At 39.5% G+C, this 17,501-nt stretch overlaps 1 protein-coding gene across 11 annotated transcripts in view; it reads left to right on the forward strand.

The window, feature by feature from the left end:
• The window catches only part of pde1cb (phosphodiesterase 1C, calmodulin-dependent b), a 120,009-nt gene that overhangs the window by 77,503 nt on the left and 25,005 nt on the right, over nucleotides 1-17,501 (forward strand). For all 11 annotated transcript variants that reach the window (XM_086270606.1, XM_086270604.1, XM_086270607.1 and 8 more), the window contains 2 exons: nucleotides 12,140-12,253; nucleotides 16,750-16,932. In XM_086270606.1, coding sequence (XP_086126732.1) covers nucleotides 12,140-12,253; nucleotides 16,750-16,932 — 297 coding nt within the window. The remainder of the gene's footprint in view (nucleotides 1-12,139; nucleotides 12,254-16,749; nucleotides 16,933-17,501) is intronic.

A 17,501-nucleotide genomic window follows, 5' to 3' on the forward strand; every position in this document is an offset into this window, starting at 1 on the left:
AATCCACTTTAGATATAATATTTGTTTTCCACGAAAATGTTTCCTGGAGCAGCTTTAAAGCAAATAGAGCTGACTGCTGAAGGTGGTGGCACGCAGGGCTGAGGTCAAGTGATAATGGATTACTTCCTTTTTAATGTAAATGCAGTTATGAAATATATCAGAAATATGTATTTCAGCACATTCACATTGCAATTTATTCTGTGTATAGGCACAAAATTTAACCAAGTTGTTTCCAATAAATTCCTAAGTTATATTGGGTTGACTTAAGTCATTCCCCAAGAGTAGGAAATACGCAAGACTGTGATGATAGTATTAAATGCCATATGCACTTCTTTTTTTTGTCTAACTAACTAATACAGTTGTGACAGTTTTCGAAGAAAAAATGTACGTGTATCGTGTCAAGCACTGTGACATTGTATCCAGTAACATTATAATCTCAGCAGCAATGGGTCTGAACAATGCTCTGGTATTACATTGAGGGTCTATTGTGTCTGACAGCATTGCTAATTCTGTTTATTTCAGTGATTACAGTGAAAGCGACAGTGTGCCTCCTCAAAATAGCTAATGGGTTTTTGATTGGTGCACAAAAGATGAATACTGCACAGTAAATATATTACAGGGTCTAATCACTAAATGTCTGCAATCTTGTTTTGCATCTGCAGCATTGTTTTTGACACATTCTGCTTTTGTCTTTATGCTACATTAAATGGAAAGTACTGGATGTATATTTTAGCTTCTGCAATGTACACAAAGTGTGTTCAACCAAAGGGTTGTCTCTCTTACTTTGTTTCTTATATTTGCAGTCTTACTGAAGGTATCTTTCTCTTTTTTTTAACTTCATCTTGTGGATTTGATTGGCAGGCTTTGACATGAGTGGGCTGCTTTTAGCCAACCACTGATCTTTTTTAAGGTTTCTTCTGTCCCACGCCTTTCTTGTCATATCTGTCATTTGCAACCCTCCCACAGGAGAGGCTTTGTTTGGAACAGATATTGGGACTTTTTGAAGGAGTTACCAATATTGCTTAGAGCTTGCTTGCTTGTAGCAGTATTTGTAAGTTTATTTAGAGCTATCAACTGAAACATTCGGGCTGAACCTGCTGTCGATGTTCCCACTTAAAACTGATAGACTGCCAACGCAGTGTGGGTGTCACATTAACATTTATATTTACATATAATTAAGACTTTTACTCATGTTCCACAACAAAACACAATGGGGGAAAAAGAGTTTAACAACATTTAAGTGGAGCAAATCAGTTCTTTTTTGTCTGCCCTTTACATTATCCTTTAGATTTTTAAATCCCAAGGCAGCATTGGCCCATGTATTTTTAAACTGATTAAAATTCATATATTTTATTGTGTTGGCTTTCTTAAGTTTGCTCAATCAACCACATTAAATGTATTTTTTTTTTCATTTGTTAAATTTAAAAGTGTGATTATATAAAGGGAAAATGAACCTAAATGAAAAATCTTGCCTAAATTGCCTTCCCCTTAATCCTACAGTGGATTATCATATAACAAATTAAAATATAACATTTTAGTTAACATTACTAGGAAGTTGCCACAGCCTATTAAAATACTAGGGTTGCCTCTTAATAGTTGAGTAAACATTAGTTGATGATGAAGAGTTTTAGTCAAAGATGTTTAATCACAGAAAAGACTAAATTCAAAACTCTACATTGTAGAGTAACTCTGTAACTATGGCCACTTCTTGTAGAGTCTACAAGAAGTGGCCATAGTTACCGAGTATGTCAGGACGTACATCGTTTACCTTACTGGTCCCTCCACTTATTATCAGAGTACAGGTTTCTGGCTTTACTATATTTCACATACTTACAGCGTATGTAACAGAGAAAAGAAAATCTCGATCTTGATGACTGGAAACCAAAACAGGTCTGTCAGCCAGTCTGGTACTGTATGTAGCACAAGTCTTGCTTTGGTTGTGAACTATGAAAATCTCCTCTAGCTATTACACCACAGAAACGTGTGGGACCATTTGGTGAGCGTGAACAATGACTTTAAGAAAGTAACATGCATACTTTGCAGGCAAACCTTTGGCTACAAGGAGCCAAACTCAAACACAGCTGATTACTTGTCAGTGGTTGCTCTGATAGAAACAATGTGAAAATCTTCTTCGGGTTGGTTACCTGCTATACGGATGGATGCTATTCATTTTTTCTTTTTCAATTCAGCTGATCAGAGCTAAACACTGAGCTGTTTTGTTGTTGTTTATCAGCCACCAGTTCAAATTATACCATCCCTCTGATTGCTGTTTCACCTCATCAATCTTGTTAAAACATAGATGTCCCATGACTACGGTATTTTAATGATGAATCTCTTTTATACACTGCAGTCACAAATAATGGCAGAGGCTGCACTGAGACATTGTGTTTTTACAGGCCTTGTTCTGCTTATCAGCCCAAAACCTGTGTGTGTTCTCTGAAAGCACGCTAATCTCCCTGGGTGATTACATTGACCCCAGGCCATTGATTACACACTGTCATTGGAACACAGGCGGTGACCAATTTTTGCATCCCGGCATTGCTCGTTTCCTTCTCCTCAGCCAGCCCCATTTATCCCCTCCTCTGTGTTCTGCTGCGAGGATAATAGGCTCTGGTTTTTGCTGCAGCTTCTTGAAACAGAATTGGACCTGTTTTCACGATGAGTTAGGTCAGAATACAATACATTTCATTTAGCGAGCACGTGGGGAGTATATATTTTTTGCTTTAAGTGACAAAACAATTGTTGGAGGAAGGAGATTTGCTGTTGCTACGTTACTACGTTGCTCCGCTGTTTAATTTCTCTTTGTTTCATGCTCACTTCTGCTTGTCACAACTGCTATAGAGAAATTGAGGATTGTGGAGTCACACTGTACACTGCTTCAGTTTGACACTAGGTTGCTCCAGTCCTTTCAGTCCTTTTCCATTCTTCTCTCCGAGCGGGTCAGTTGAGGCCAAAGAACTGGAGGCCATAAGAATAGGGGAGGAAAACACTCTCAACCTGAATTCCAACTCTAATCTCTTCTCAGAGCTCTGTGCTCACCCCTATGAAAACAAATAAATCTCTCAGATACAGAGGCAGACAGCTGGAGGCTGATGTCTTTGTTTCGTTCCGTCACAGGCCAGCTTAACCCAGCGGCTGCTAAAAACTTGACAGTTTTGTGGGGAAAGAGGCATCTGTTACGCAATTTCAGGGATGTTAGGAGTTAAACTATTTACTTGGTGGGAGGCTATATAATTGTAGATGAATAATGAATAATGTCCTACACAATGCTGAAAAAAAAATCAAAAACTTCAATAATTGGTTTCAAATTAAAAGCAGACAAATGTATAACTTTTTTTATTCAGCTAGAAGTAAAGATTTTTATTAATGTGTTTTCTTGGCTCTGATGCTCATGCTAATGCATTTTTTTTTTCTCTACCGGTCCTCTGCAGTCAAGAACACCAGGAAGAGCGCCGTGCTAATCTACCTCCTAGCCTGCACAAGCTCACAGTTCACATACAGAAGTTTGTAATGACATGTTCAGCGTTGCATTGCAGCTCCATTTCTCACAACATGACAGCTCAAGTACAAATCCCAGGATTTTTTTTTTCCAGTACTTTGGATATGCACTTCCTACAGGTCAGGCGTTACCAGCTGACCCTGCCTGACTGCAGGTGCCCGTAAAATATTGAGCTGTCAAACAGGAGACATTGCTTAAGTGCACTGGAACTGAGTGTGAACTGTGTCCCCTACATCTCCAATAAAAGGCACGCGCAGATCCTGTCTTAAAGCAGTTTGCTCTTGTTCTGAATAGAATATGATAATGTAATCACAATGTGATTTATTTAAAACAATTTTGAGAAGTTTCTTAATCCCATACGGGAATTATAAAAGCCTTAAAGAGCTGTTTGAAATGTGGCATGATGGAACCACAGTATTTAATATCAGTGAAAGCACCAGACATCAGATGTCATAGGCTTAAAGAAACCAGGTATCATCTGTCATTTGTTCAGGAGATTCAAAACTTTGTCACTTATTCTGGAAGCCCTCATTCTGCTTTTATGAAGTTAAAGGTGTGATAAATGTAAGGGTGCACTTGCCTTTTTCCAACATTACTAATCTATCTCTTTCTCTCTCCATATACATATAAAAGGCCATATTCTTGGGCTAGACCTACTCTCTATTTATCCTTATGATAATATCCTCTCACCTGTTCAAGTTTTTACTTTTAATCTGAAGTGTCACTGCTGCATAGCATATGGGCTTTTTAGTAATTAGCATATTTTTCATAGTGAAAGCATCTGGATCTTAAACAATTTTAGTGATTAGTTGACAGATTAGTCATTTGCCATGCAAAAATGCTGTCAAAGAAGAAAAAAGGGGAACAGGAACACATTTGTCTACTATTCCTCCATCTGAAGGAATACTTTATCATCACTATTAGAATTTTTTGACATTTCAATCAATGTTTAATAATAGCCGGTAATGAAAATAATAATGTTCAGCCTAACCACATTCCCATAGTTCTGCACTCACCAGACAGTTTATTAGGTACACCGTGTAAGTACTGGTTTGAATCCCCTTTCACCTTCAGAACTGCCTTAATCCTTTGTGCCATAGATATAACAAGGTGGCATTCCTCAGAAATTCTGGTTCATAATGACATGATAGCATCACACAGTTGCTACACTTCAGTTGGTGCTAAGGGGCTCAAAATATGACAAGAAAATAGCTTCCACATCATTACACCACTACCAGCCTGAGCAGTTGATACAAGGCAGGATGGATCAATGTTGTCATGATTTTTATGTTACAGCAGAAGTCAAGCCTCATCTGGAGACTTCAGTGTTTTTCCAATATTCTGGTGTCCAGTACTGGCGAGTCTCAGTTTCCTGCTCTTTTTATTTTATTTATTTAACCTTTATTTAACCAGGAATGTCCCGTTGAGATCAAAAACCTCTTTTTCAAGAGAGTCCTGGCCAAGAGGCAGCACATTTCCAAACAAATACATACGAACAAACAAAGTTAAAAAATTACACAAAACAATTACACATTATTGAGGCAGTCTGTAGGCCTTTGAGTTTAGTTTTAAAAACATTTAAAGACAACAGTTCAGTCAGTTTCCAGTCTTTCTGTAACAGGTTCCACGAAAAAGGCGCAGAGTGGACAAAGGCTTTCTTACCCAACTCTGTGCGGACAAGGGGAACAGACAGCAGCAGCTGATCATTTGAACGCAAGGAGTAAGAACCACTATTTGTCCTTGTGACCAAAGTACAAATATAAGGAGGCAGCAATCCTAGCATAGCTTTGTAAATAAAAGTGTACCAATGCCCCTGTCTTCTAATGGCCAAAGAAGGCCATTTTACTCTTAAGTACAAGTCACAGTGATGGGTCAGATATCTACAGTTGGTAATAAACCTCAAGGAAGCATGATACATCGTGTCCAACATTAGAAGACATGAAGAAGAAGATAAGATAAGATAAGATAAGATAAGATAACCTTTATTAGTCCCACACGTGGGAAATTTGTTTTGTCACAGCAGGAAGTGGACAGTGCAAAAGTTATGAGGCAAAAATTAGAATACAATAAGAATAAATACAGTACACAACTGTACAGAATAGAATAAAATAAAATACTATATACAGTAGAATAAAATAAAATAAATATACAATAAGATAAAAATAGAATACAAATACAAATACTATATACAACTGAGTAAAAATACAACGATGACAGAAAGGATTATTGCACTTAGTATTATTGCATATGTATGGATGTGTGTGCTTGATCAGTTAAAGTCTTTATTATGGAGTCTGACAGCAGTGGGGAGGAAAGACCTGCGAAATCTCTCCGTCCCACACCGTGGGTGCCGCAGTCTCCCACTGAAGGAGCTGCTCAGTGCTGTCACAGTCTGCTGCAAGAAGCGTTCATATACAGAATGTCACCATAATCTAACACAGATAAAAAGGTTGCAGTGACAAGACGTTTTTTTTACTGCAAAAGAAAAGCACTGTTTATTACGGAAGAAAAAACTGAGAGTTGCACTTGGTGTTGTCTTCTGCTGCTCTAGCCCATCTGTTTCACGGTTCAACATGTTGTCTTGTCTGCATAGCTTAGCTATAAGAAGCAGTTGTCTGAGTCACTGTTTCCTACATATCAGGCAACAATTTCAGTAGTATAGTAAGAAGCCACACTGCAACAACCATGCCACACGCAAAGTTACTTAAATCACCTTTCTTACACATTCTGATAGACCATTTGAACTTCAGCATTGACTAGCACTGTAGATACAGGGAGCGCAGAATTATTAGGCAAGTTGTATTTTTGAGGAATAATTTTATTATTGAACAACAACCATGTTCTCAATGAACCCAAAAAACTCATTAATATCAAAGCTGAATGTTTTTGGAAGTAGTTTTTAGTTTGTTTTTAGTTTTAGCTATTTTAAGGGGATATCTGTGTGTGCAGGTGACTATTACTGTGCATAATTATTAGGCAACTTAACAAAAAACAAATATATATCCATTTCAATTATTTATTTTTACCAGTGAAACCAATATAACATCTCCACATTCACAAATATACATTTCTGACATTCAAAAACAAAACAAAAACAAATCAGCGACCAATATAGCCACCTTTCTTTGCAAGGACACTCAAAAGCCTGCCATCCATGGATTCTGTCAGTGTTTTGATCTGTTCACCATCAACATTGCGCGCAGCAGCAACCACAGCCTCCCAGACACTGTTCAGAGAGGTGTACTGTTTTCCCTCCTTGTAAATCTCACATTTGATGATGGACCACAGGTTCTCAATGGGGTTCAGATCAGGTGAACAAGGAGGCCATGTCATTAGTTTTTCTTCTTTTATACCCTTTCTTGCCAGCCACGCTGTGGAGTACTTGGACGCGTGCGATGGAGCATTGTCCTGCATGAAAATCATGTTTTTCTTGAAGGATGCAGACTTCTTCCTGTACCACTGCTTGAAGAAGGTGTCTTCCAGAAACTGGAAGTAGGACTGGGAGTTGAGCTTGACTCCATCCTCAACCCGAAAAGGCCCCACAAGCTCATCTTTGATGATACCAGCCCAAACCAGTACTCCACCTCCACCTTGCTGGCGTCTGAGTCGGACTGGAGCTCTCTGCCCTTTACCAATCCAGCCACGGGCCCATCCATCTGGCCCATCAAGACTCACTCTCATTTCATCAGTCCATAAAACCTTAGAAAAACCAGTCTTGAGATATTTCTTGGCCCAGTCTTGACGTTTCAGCTTGTGTGTCTTGTTCAGTGGTGGTCGTCTTTCAGCCTTTCTTACCTTGGCCATGTCTCTGAGTATTGCACACATTGTGCTTTTGGGCACTCCAGTGATGTTGCAGCTCTGAAATATGGCCAAACTGGTGGCAAGTGGCATCTTGGCAGCTGCACGCTTGACTTCTCTCAGTTCATGGGCAGTTATTTTGCGCCTTGGTTTTTCCACACGCTTCTTGCGACCCTGTTGACTATTTTGAATGAAACGCTTGATTGTTCGATGATCACGCTTCAGAAGCTTTGCAATTTTGAGACTGCTGCATCCCTCTGCAAGCTATCTCACTATTTTTGACTTTTCTGAGCCTGTCAAGTCCTTCTTTTGACCCATTTTGCCAAAGGAAAGGACGTTGCCTAATAATTATGCACACCTGATATCATTAGACCACGCCCCTTCTCATTACAGAGATGCACATCACCTAATATGCTTAATTGGTAGTAGGCTTTCGAGCCTATACAGCTTGGAGTAAGACAACATGCATGAAGAGGATGATGTGGACAAAATACTCATTTGCCTAATAATTTTGCACTCCCTGTAGTCTTTAAAACAGACCAGTCTGATTTTTAGTCTTTTCTTTTATATTTATATATATTTTTTAATTTTAAAAGATTTATCCTTGTGGTCCAATTTGACTGGATTACAGAAGATAGTGCCCCTTTACTTCCTGTAATGAAAGCATATTTTTGATCTGAGATAAAGCCATTCTGTTGGTGATAATAAAAGGAAGTGAGGAAATTAGTTCAGTGCCTCACCACTAAGTGTTCAGCCATAACAAATGACATGGCTGTCAGTCCACCACCCGACCAGCTTTTTCTCTGGCTTAAATGGGATTTTTCTGTTGGCTCTGTGCCCACGAGTTACTTTGGGTCTGACCTATGCTATTAACCCCGCATGTTGCCTCCCTTGGTAGTGACAGCAGGTGAAACGAGCCAATTTTATTGTGCTTGGCAGAGACATTAATTTATAGAACGTTCTGACACTGAGGTCATCATCACGAGCCTTTCTTTCTGTCTCTTCAAATCACGTTTTAATAGTGTGCAGACTCATCAAAGTGAATTTTGAATAGTTGTGTGTGATTTTCAGCGTTGTTCTGCATCCCACAATGCAGAAAATGTTTCTTCTTTCATCTCAACACAAAACAGAAATCATTATCACTACAAAGCCCTCCTGGATGCTTATTATCTAGTTTATTTTTTCTTTTTTATTGAACAAAAGAAAATTCAGCGGACATTTAATTTAGTCTGTTTTCGAAAAGAAGAAAATCTATGACAATCATTCTACACCAAACAACCTATACTGCTCGAAAAAGTTCAAATAAAAACTTAGATTTAGTTCACTGAACCTGCAAAGTTGGAAAACTTTTTAGTAATGCATTGCTACCATTTCTATTATTCTTTCTAAGCCTCACCAATGGCATATTTTCAGTGGGAATTGTTACAAATTGTAAAACGCTCAGCAACAGTTTCAGGTTATAAATCATTCTTTGAGGTTCTTGAATGGGAAGTATAAACTCCAACCCAATCTGGTAGAAAAATAAGTGTTGTTGAAGCTCATGTTGAATCACAAAAATGTTCAAATTTATCTCCGAGGGCAAAACTTAAAACTGACATTTATAATTTACAGTAGAGTTTGGGTAATTTGCTGGTTCTGTGAATGTATTAGAAGTGTAGAAACATTTTCAAGGAACAAGGGTTTTTCCTTTTTTAATTTTTTTTATTTTTGTACCCAAACACTTCCAGTACTTGTTCCAATGTCACTGAACATTGACTTTTCAGATAAGTGCAGCATGCCAGCACTACAGCAATAACAGATGTGAAGTCAGAGCAAATGACCAACAGGAGAAAACTGAACATTGTATTGGGAATTATAGTCTGACAGTGAGATTTGTTCAAGGCGGTAGGGTGTTTTCTCTGTTCTTGTGTATTAGCAGGGAGACTCACTGGCACACAGCTGTTCTTAATAACCATCATTACTTCCATCCAAATCAAATGTGCTGTGATTCTAGAGCTGCATCTTATCCTTCATCCATTCATGTCTCCCTGATTCTTAAAATAGCTGCCAGCACCTTAAGATAAACATAGTAGTTGCTGGTTGACCTTGTTCATACAACATTTTATATAATCACATGCTTTAAGTTTTTGTCTTTTTCTTTAATTATTTTTTTTGGATAGCTGCATGACCCAAGGTACGATAATATACTTTTACCACGTGGTCCAGACTATCTCAACATATGTCCATCACCTGTGGAGATCGGAGATTGCATAGCACTACAATAAATCTTTCTTGGTTCTTGGCCCAAAAGTTATTTTATATGTGTATATATTAGATTGTTAAAATGTAGATTTTCACTAAGGCATCTTCAAGCTACTTCATGCAGGTGGTCATGGCTGATTTCATCTTCCATTGTACTATTATTTTTTTGGTTTAAAGCCTGTAAAATGTATTTTATTCCCATACCTAAAGCAGCACTTTGTGCTTAATGCTACTAAGATTAGGAAAATGAATAATGGTTCAGATTTTGCTCCGTTTGCATAATGTTGCAACCTCACATGAGAGAAGGAACCAGGAGACAGAGATTTCAGCTTCTATTTGCAATTCTTGCTTTCTGTGCACACAGGAACAGTGACCAGGGGTCACAAACTCCAACACTAGTCTCCGGCTACGTCCACACTAATGCGTTTTCATTTGAAAAAGCATAGTTTTCTCTCCGTTTTTGCCTCCTGTCCACATGGCGTTTTCGCTTATGGAAAACGCAGTGTTTTGAAAACGCTCTCGAAAACGCATACATTTGAAAACTGTGCTTTCGCGTTGCAGTGTGGATAGCGAACACAGAGACTTTCTAAAACGATGACGCATGTTAGTCATATGATGCAGTCATGTGACCAATTAAACTAAGATAGCAAGAGGGCATTATAAAGCAGTTGTTCTGTTTGTATATCAGTCTGTACATGCTCCAGATAGCTTTTCTTCAAATTCTTTCATTCTCACTCCCTTTGGCAACTTTGTACTTTTGTGTTACTCGCAGCAACAACTCCACCTCATTGTTAGTCCGTTTAAATAACTCCATGCTTTTCCTCGACATTTTGCCGCAATGTTTCAAAGAGCCGGAAAGTAATAAAGCGGCAGACAGAAATGATGCAGGCCGAATCTTGTTGCGTTTCACGCATGCACAGGACTGGAGCGCAAGCGTTTTCGGCCGTTTCAATGTGGACGCGCAACTCTGTGAAAACGACTGAAAACGCTAGTGTGGATGCGGAGCGTTTTCAGACGAAAACGCCGTTTTCAAATCTATCCGGGCTAGTGTGGACGTAGCCTCCATCATCGGTAGCCAAGCTCAACACAACCCTAAGCTGTGAAAACACTGGCGATCACATAAATGAACAATAACAACATGGGACCAAACACAACATAACAGCAATGACTTATAGCCTTGTAACTTAACATACTAACATAAATACTCTCACAAATCTTTTGCCAATCAAGCTGATTTTGATGTTTCTGTACAGCAAAGTGTGTGTTACTGGCCTTGCTGTCAGGTATACATGTTGAAATGCATGCTCTCTCTCTCTTTCTCTGTGAAAACGTCTTTCAGTGGTCTAAAGGAAACCAAAATGGTGGAGATGCATTTTCACAGAAACATTTTGGAGTCTTTGCTTGGTAAAATTTGCTACTGCTGTCAGGGAATGTAATCAATGAGTGCATCGAAACGCTCCTATTCCCCCATCGCTCTGCTTAATAATTCAACAACAAGCGTAGCCTCTCTGGGCTTTCACTGTGAAAGGTAAAGCATGACCTCCAGCACAGCAGCAGGTGGTGCACACACTGGTTACTCTGTGCAAGAATGGAAGATGGAACTTGCTTTTCTCTTTAATTCTATTATTGGACTTGAGGGTTTGAGGATATTACACTCTGCACATGGGTCTATAGTCACATGTATTACTTAATAATAGAGCATAATAGAATCTGAACTAACATGCGACTCTAACCTAGTTTTGCAGGCATGAAAAATTTTTTTTTAAAAGACTTGGTGTCAAAAGCCACGTATTGGGAGCACTTGGAACAGCAATATTAGAGCTGCTTTATTTAAAATAGCCAACTGTCAAAACACAGTGTGCACACATCAAAGATGTGCAATTTTTAGAACGGTGAGACCTTTCAAACAGCAGACAGTGTCTCTCGTCAGAGCAGAAAAAAGCACAGGTGAAACTAATAATGTTAACAATTGTTCAGTTCCAATTAAGTGTCCCAGCAGTGACCCAGCATGTAAAATAACAACCATCTGTAGCTCACGAATATAAGAAATGCAGTCATTATTGCTTTTTACCCGTGTTTGACTAGAATGTCTCTTGTGAAAATGCCCCACTGGATGGTATTATACCTATACAAATCATTTGGACAGGACATGATATTTTCAAGGAAGTTTTAATGGAAAAGTATAGAAAAGAGAAAAGCTATCTAACGCTATTCTAGCCCAACTTCTCTCATCCCAGTCTGAAAAGGACAGGAGGGTGAATCTCATCTTGTAAGTTTGAGAATTTAGTTTTATCTGGTTCTCTGCTGCTGTACTGCTGTTCAGTCACTTTGTGTGGGCGGACAAACCCGCGTCTCCAAAAAATCACAGTTAAATCTAGCTTATAGGTCAAGCTGTATTTTGTTTGTGGTCTATTGCTGCCTACTTTGCAATTTGTACTGCAAATACGGGTTTGTTTTGGCACTGGCACACACACACACACACACACACACAAGGAACACAACCCAGATGGGGTTAATCCAATATCATTTACGATAGTTTATCATGTCATATGTCATGGGTGTAATCCCATTTGTTAAATGACTTTTGGATCTCTGTTTTAGATTACGATGTCTGGTAAAGCAACTGGAGAGAGGAGAGGCTTCACTTACTGACCTCAAGAAAAACCTTGAGTATGCGGCGTCTGTGCTGGAATCTGTTTACATCGAGGAAACAAGGTAAGAAAATGTTGGAAGTTGCTTTAAAATGGTTAATTTATCAAGAAATGGTCCATTTATCAAGAAAACCCTGCAGCTCTAAGGCCAGAATTTGCTGAAGTGGAAACTGGCTTAAGTAATCTGGCATCAGTGCTACAGTAAAGATTATAGAATAATTCATATAAGATAAGAGATAAGATAAGATAGAACTTTATTAATCCCTCGGGTGGGTTCCTCTGGGAAATTCGACTTCCAAAAAAGGCACAGCAACGACCGAAGTTACAGTTACAGAACTGTTATATATATATATATACACACACACACACACACACACACACACACACACACACACACACACACATATATATAAATACAGAGACAAATATAAATAAAATATACAAAGGGGATAAATAGAATAAATAGGAATAAAAAATAAAAATACAAGTGAATTGCACATTTCAAGTATTGAGTCTATTGCACTGTTGACTATTTACAAAAGGTATTGCACAAGGTATTGTACAGTGAGGTGCAGAGGCACTACAGCTTAGTTGTTCCCCCCTCCTTTGTCCTCCTGTTTCCCCTCCCTCTCCCCTCCAGAGAGGAGTTAAACAGTTTGATGGCGTGTGGGACAAAGGAGTTTTTAAGTCTGTTAGTTCTTGTCTTGGGGAGAAGCAACCTGTCACTGAACAGACTCTTCTGGTTGTTTATGGCCGTGTGCAGAGGATGCCCAGCATTGTTCATAATGTCCATCAGTTTCTTTAATGTCCTTTTCTCTGCCACTGTCACCAGAGTGTCCAGCTTCATGCCGACCACAGAGCTAGCCCTCCTGATCAGTTTCTCCAGCCTGGATGAGTCCTTCTTTGCTGTGCTGCTCCCCCAGCACACCACAGCATAGAAAAGTACTCCAGCAACCACCGACTGGTAAAACATCCTCAGGAGCTTCCTGCAGATGTTAAAAGACCTCAGCCTCCTGAGGAAGTACAGTCGGCTTTGGGCTTTTTTATACAGGTGCTCTGTGTTGCATGACCAGTCCAGTTTATTGTCCACCCACAGCCCGAGGTACTTGTACTTGTTGACCACCTCCACCTCCTCCCCCTCTATCTGAACTGGCAGTGGACCTTCTCTGGACCTCCCGAAGTCCACAACCAGTTCCTTAGTCTTTGAGGTGTTGAGTTGCAGGTGGTTTGTGTGACTCCATGCGACAAAGTTCCTCACCAGACTTCTGTACTCCTCTTCCTGATCATCCCAGATACACCCCATGATGGCCGTGTCATCTGCAAACTTCTGAATATGGCATAATTCAGAGTTGTAGCAGAAGTCAGAGGTGTACAGGGTGAAGAGAAGAGGGGACAGCACAGTTCCCTGTGGTGCTCCTGTGCTGCTGACCACTGTATCAGACGTGATGTCCTTCAGCCTGACGTACTGTGGTCTGTCGGTGAGGTAGTCGGAGATCCAAGCCACCAGGCAGGGGTCCACCTCCATCCTGTTCAGTTTTTCCTGAAGCATACAGGGCCGGATGGTATTAAAGGCACTGGAAAAGTCAAGAAACAGGATCCTGACCATGCCTTTTCCCCCATCCAGGTGTGAGTGGGCTCTGTGTAGGAGGTACAGGATGGCATCCTCCACTCCGACACCCACCTTGTATGCAAACTGTAGTGGGTCCTGGGCATGTTGTACCTGTGGTCGGAGGAGGTTGAGGAAGAGCCGCTCTAGAGTCTTCATAAGATGTGACGTCAGTGCCACCGGTCGGAAGTCATTCAGCTCATTGGGCCGGTTCTTTTTGGGGACCGGGACGATGCAGGATGTCTTCCATAGTCATATGTCATGATTTTAATTAGTTTTTATGACTCTAAATAGAATTTACAGACCAGAACTTGAAATACTGGTTTAATTTTCTACCCTGTGCTAGAATGTCTGACAAGTAACTTACATACAGCCACTGGTATAATAACTAATCACAGAAAAGCAGCCCCCACATTGCCTCACAACATAACAACTAATCACACAGATCATCTCTCCAGCTGATTCAGTCTAGCTCAGCCGTAGCTTCCTGCTGGCTGTATGTTAGCAAATTCTAAATCTCCTTCTTTGCTGGCAGCTGGAAAAAATAACCTTTAAGCTAGCTACCTAAAAGAAACTAAAACCTGTGGGGGGCATCTTTACATGTAGGAGTTTGATCATTATTATATTGGTGCTTGCCTTCCTGTAGACCAAAACAAGATTTTTCCAGTGGAGTTTTGCATCAATGCATCCTGGGCTCAGTGCCACCAGAGACAGGTGTGACTGGGTTAAAGAAATATAAAGAAGCCAGAATGATTTCCTCCTGTACCAGAATGAAAATGTGTGCTGCCAGACCAGCACTGACACAGCAATTTGGAGACACGTTTGGCTGGCTGTGTGAAACAGGTTCTCTGCTAGTGTGCTCATGCTACACAGCAACAGAAGATTGGTTGTTTTCATTGGCTTAACCTTAGCCATGTAAAAAAACTGCCATCATTAAAATACATCATAACAATGTGGACATCTACGTCTGCCTCAGCAACATCTGTACTACCATAGATAACACCTCGTCTCGACACTGCAACTCCCTCTCTGTTCTCCTCTTTCTTTTATGGCATATTAACAATCTGATAATGCTGCTATGTTATAATGCAGGATATTGTAATAAATTGTAAGCAGTAAATATTTGGAGACAACTGGAAAGATTCAGAACATCAGTTCTGATAATCATCCTGATACTATAAAAGGCTGATCAATGCTTTTCAGATTTTTCATACTTTTCGGATCAGATTCTTACAAGCAACACATTTTTATAACATCCATTCATTCATTTTCTCATGTGTATCCAGTTCAGGGTCATAGTGAGGCTGGAGTCTATCACATAAAACGTGGGGCACATAAACTACCCAGAAGTAGATAAGTTGTTAATGTTTGCTGCACCTCAGCTTAATGGAACATTAAAATATTGTTACTACTGTTAATTAATGATAGTTAGCTCGTTAATTAATGATGAGAACAACAAGCCCTCCTCATTTGTTTCTTCAAGGCAAGTGAAGGCATTTACACACAGATGTGGATTTCTCATCATCATTTTCTCAATAACAACAAATGTTTTTACAGGAAAGGGATGTTAATAAATGGACTGATTGCAATTTCTTGGCCAACAACTACAATTTCTGATGTTTTTCTAAGTATGACCTCCTGATACAATTTTCTTTTCCAATTATAGTTTCTTTTTATAGGACATTTAACCGACAGCATGTATAGTCAAAAATAAAAATTTCTGTAATACAGTCACCAGTCCAGGCTGGATGATTGGTGGATCTTACCTGAAGGACCAGGGAATCCTCTGAAGTTTAGGGGTAAAAGATAAAGCCCTCAGCCACAACAAGGTAATAAGCCACTTAGGGATCAATAATAATGATCCAACTATATAATAGTTGGATCATAAGCCTGGTCTTCCATAAGACCAGGCTTATGGAATTATGAAAACCTCTCATCATCTAGATATCAGAGTCATTTTACATAATCAATATTTTTGCATTTCACACTTTCAAGTGGTAGCCAGATCTTTTTCTCAGAGGTTGACATAGCTGCTGATTGGCCAAGCATCAATATCAGATAGACAAAGGGATGGTACAAGTTTGCTTTTTTACCTTAAATGACCTGCATTACCTTCAACGTGAGAAATTTACTCTTCATCAATGTATAAATACATGTACTTCACTTACCACTGAAGTTTTCTGTGACAAACATGGGCAAGGGGTATATACATTTAATAAGTGGTCTTTAAATTTCAAAAGAACAAAATACAAATAATTTCTGTTCTGCTGCCCCTCTGGCCAAGTTTAAAAATAGAAAATTACTTGGGTAAAGTCATAGAATCATTGGTGTCACTGCACATTTTAACATTTATTATTAGGAAATATAGTAGGTCAGTATATTTCAAAAGTCCAGTGGAGGTCCAAAATCTGAGATACGACCAGGCTTATGGAATTTTGAAAACCTCTCATCATCTAGATCCAGTCAGATTAGGGTCAGCAATGGCAGCGCCACCCTAGGATGGAGGATGATGAACTATCCAGTGCAGAATCCATGTAGCGCCATAAAACCTATGTTGTGAATGCTTTCTCCCCCCCACCCCCCTCTCCATCTCTCTCTCACTCTCTCTGCCATGCGAGCATGTATTTAGTTCAGAGGGTTTGCAGGCTTTGCTCTTGATCCCTCATACATGTCAACACAACAGGGTGGCTGTGGAGAATTATAAATTGGATTGGTATTCTGCGTCCTGGTGTTTCAAGAGGCCTGGGTTGTTTTGATCTTACATAAGAGGCAATATTATTTGATGGACAGCATTAGGATTTGAGTTCTATCCTTTGTGAATGTAAATGTGCAATAAACAATAAATATTTTAGTAAATCTTTGGTCTCTGCATCTTCCTTTTTTGTACCTTTATTTCTGTCTTGCACTACTACTACTACCACTACTAATAATAATAATGATGTGGTTTCTTCCAGGCGCTTGGTGGACACAGAAGATGAACTCAGTGACATTCAGTCCGAGTCGGTGCCTTCAGAAGTGCGAGACTGGCTGGCCTCCACCTTTACCCGACAGATGGGCCTGATGCTAAGACGTAACGAGGAAAAACCTCGCTTCCGAAGCATCGTCCACGCCGTTCAGGCTGGAATATTTGTTGAGAGGTAGAATTTGTTTGTGTCGCACAAAAACACTTCCACGATCACATCCGAGCCTGGAGCCATCATCCCTAAATAATTCATGGCCTATCACCTTTTATTTCCCCCCTTGCCAATCTATTATTGGTGCATCCAAATCAGTGTCACGACTTGAAGCAGTTCAATCAGCGTCTTTAGTTTGGCCTTGCATAACAAATGGATAGAAGACATGGTGTTCTAAAGCTGTTTTGTTTGCTTTTGTTTGTTAAAGTAGTTCAAAGTTTTGTGTAATTTAATGAGGAATAGTAAATAACTGAGTTATGCAGAGGCTCGAAACTTATTTTAAGTCACCCATTTTATTGCACATGCTGTTTGCTTTTGTTTGTGTCTGGATAGATGATATGTTGATGTGTAAATTTGATATGACATAAGTCTTTTTAGATGAATCATGAAAAACATTTGAAGGCAATAAGGCAAATACTAAAATGCAGTAATAGAACTTTCTTTTGTACATAATTTAAGAGTAGTTATTAAAGCTGGGGGTTGGCAACATGTTTTTGGCACTACTAGACAAAAAGATCAATAATAACCTTTCA

Source organism: Aulonocara sp. 'chitande type north' Nkhata Bay, linkage group LG18 (genome assembly GCF_057382095.1).
Source record: "Aulonocara sp. 'chitande type north' Nkhata Bay isolate Kocher_YH1m ecotype deep benthic linkage group LG18, A_spYH_male_GT1.1, whole genome shotgun sequence".
NCBI lineage: Eukaryota > Metazoa > Chordata > Actinopteri > Cichliformes > Cichlidae > Aulonocara > Aulonocara sp. 'chitande type north' Nkhata Bay.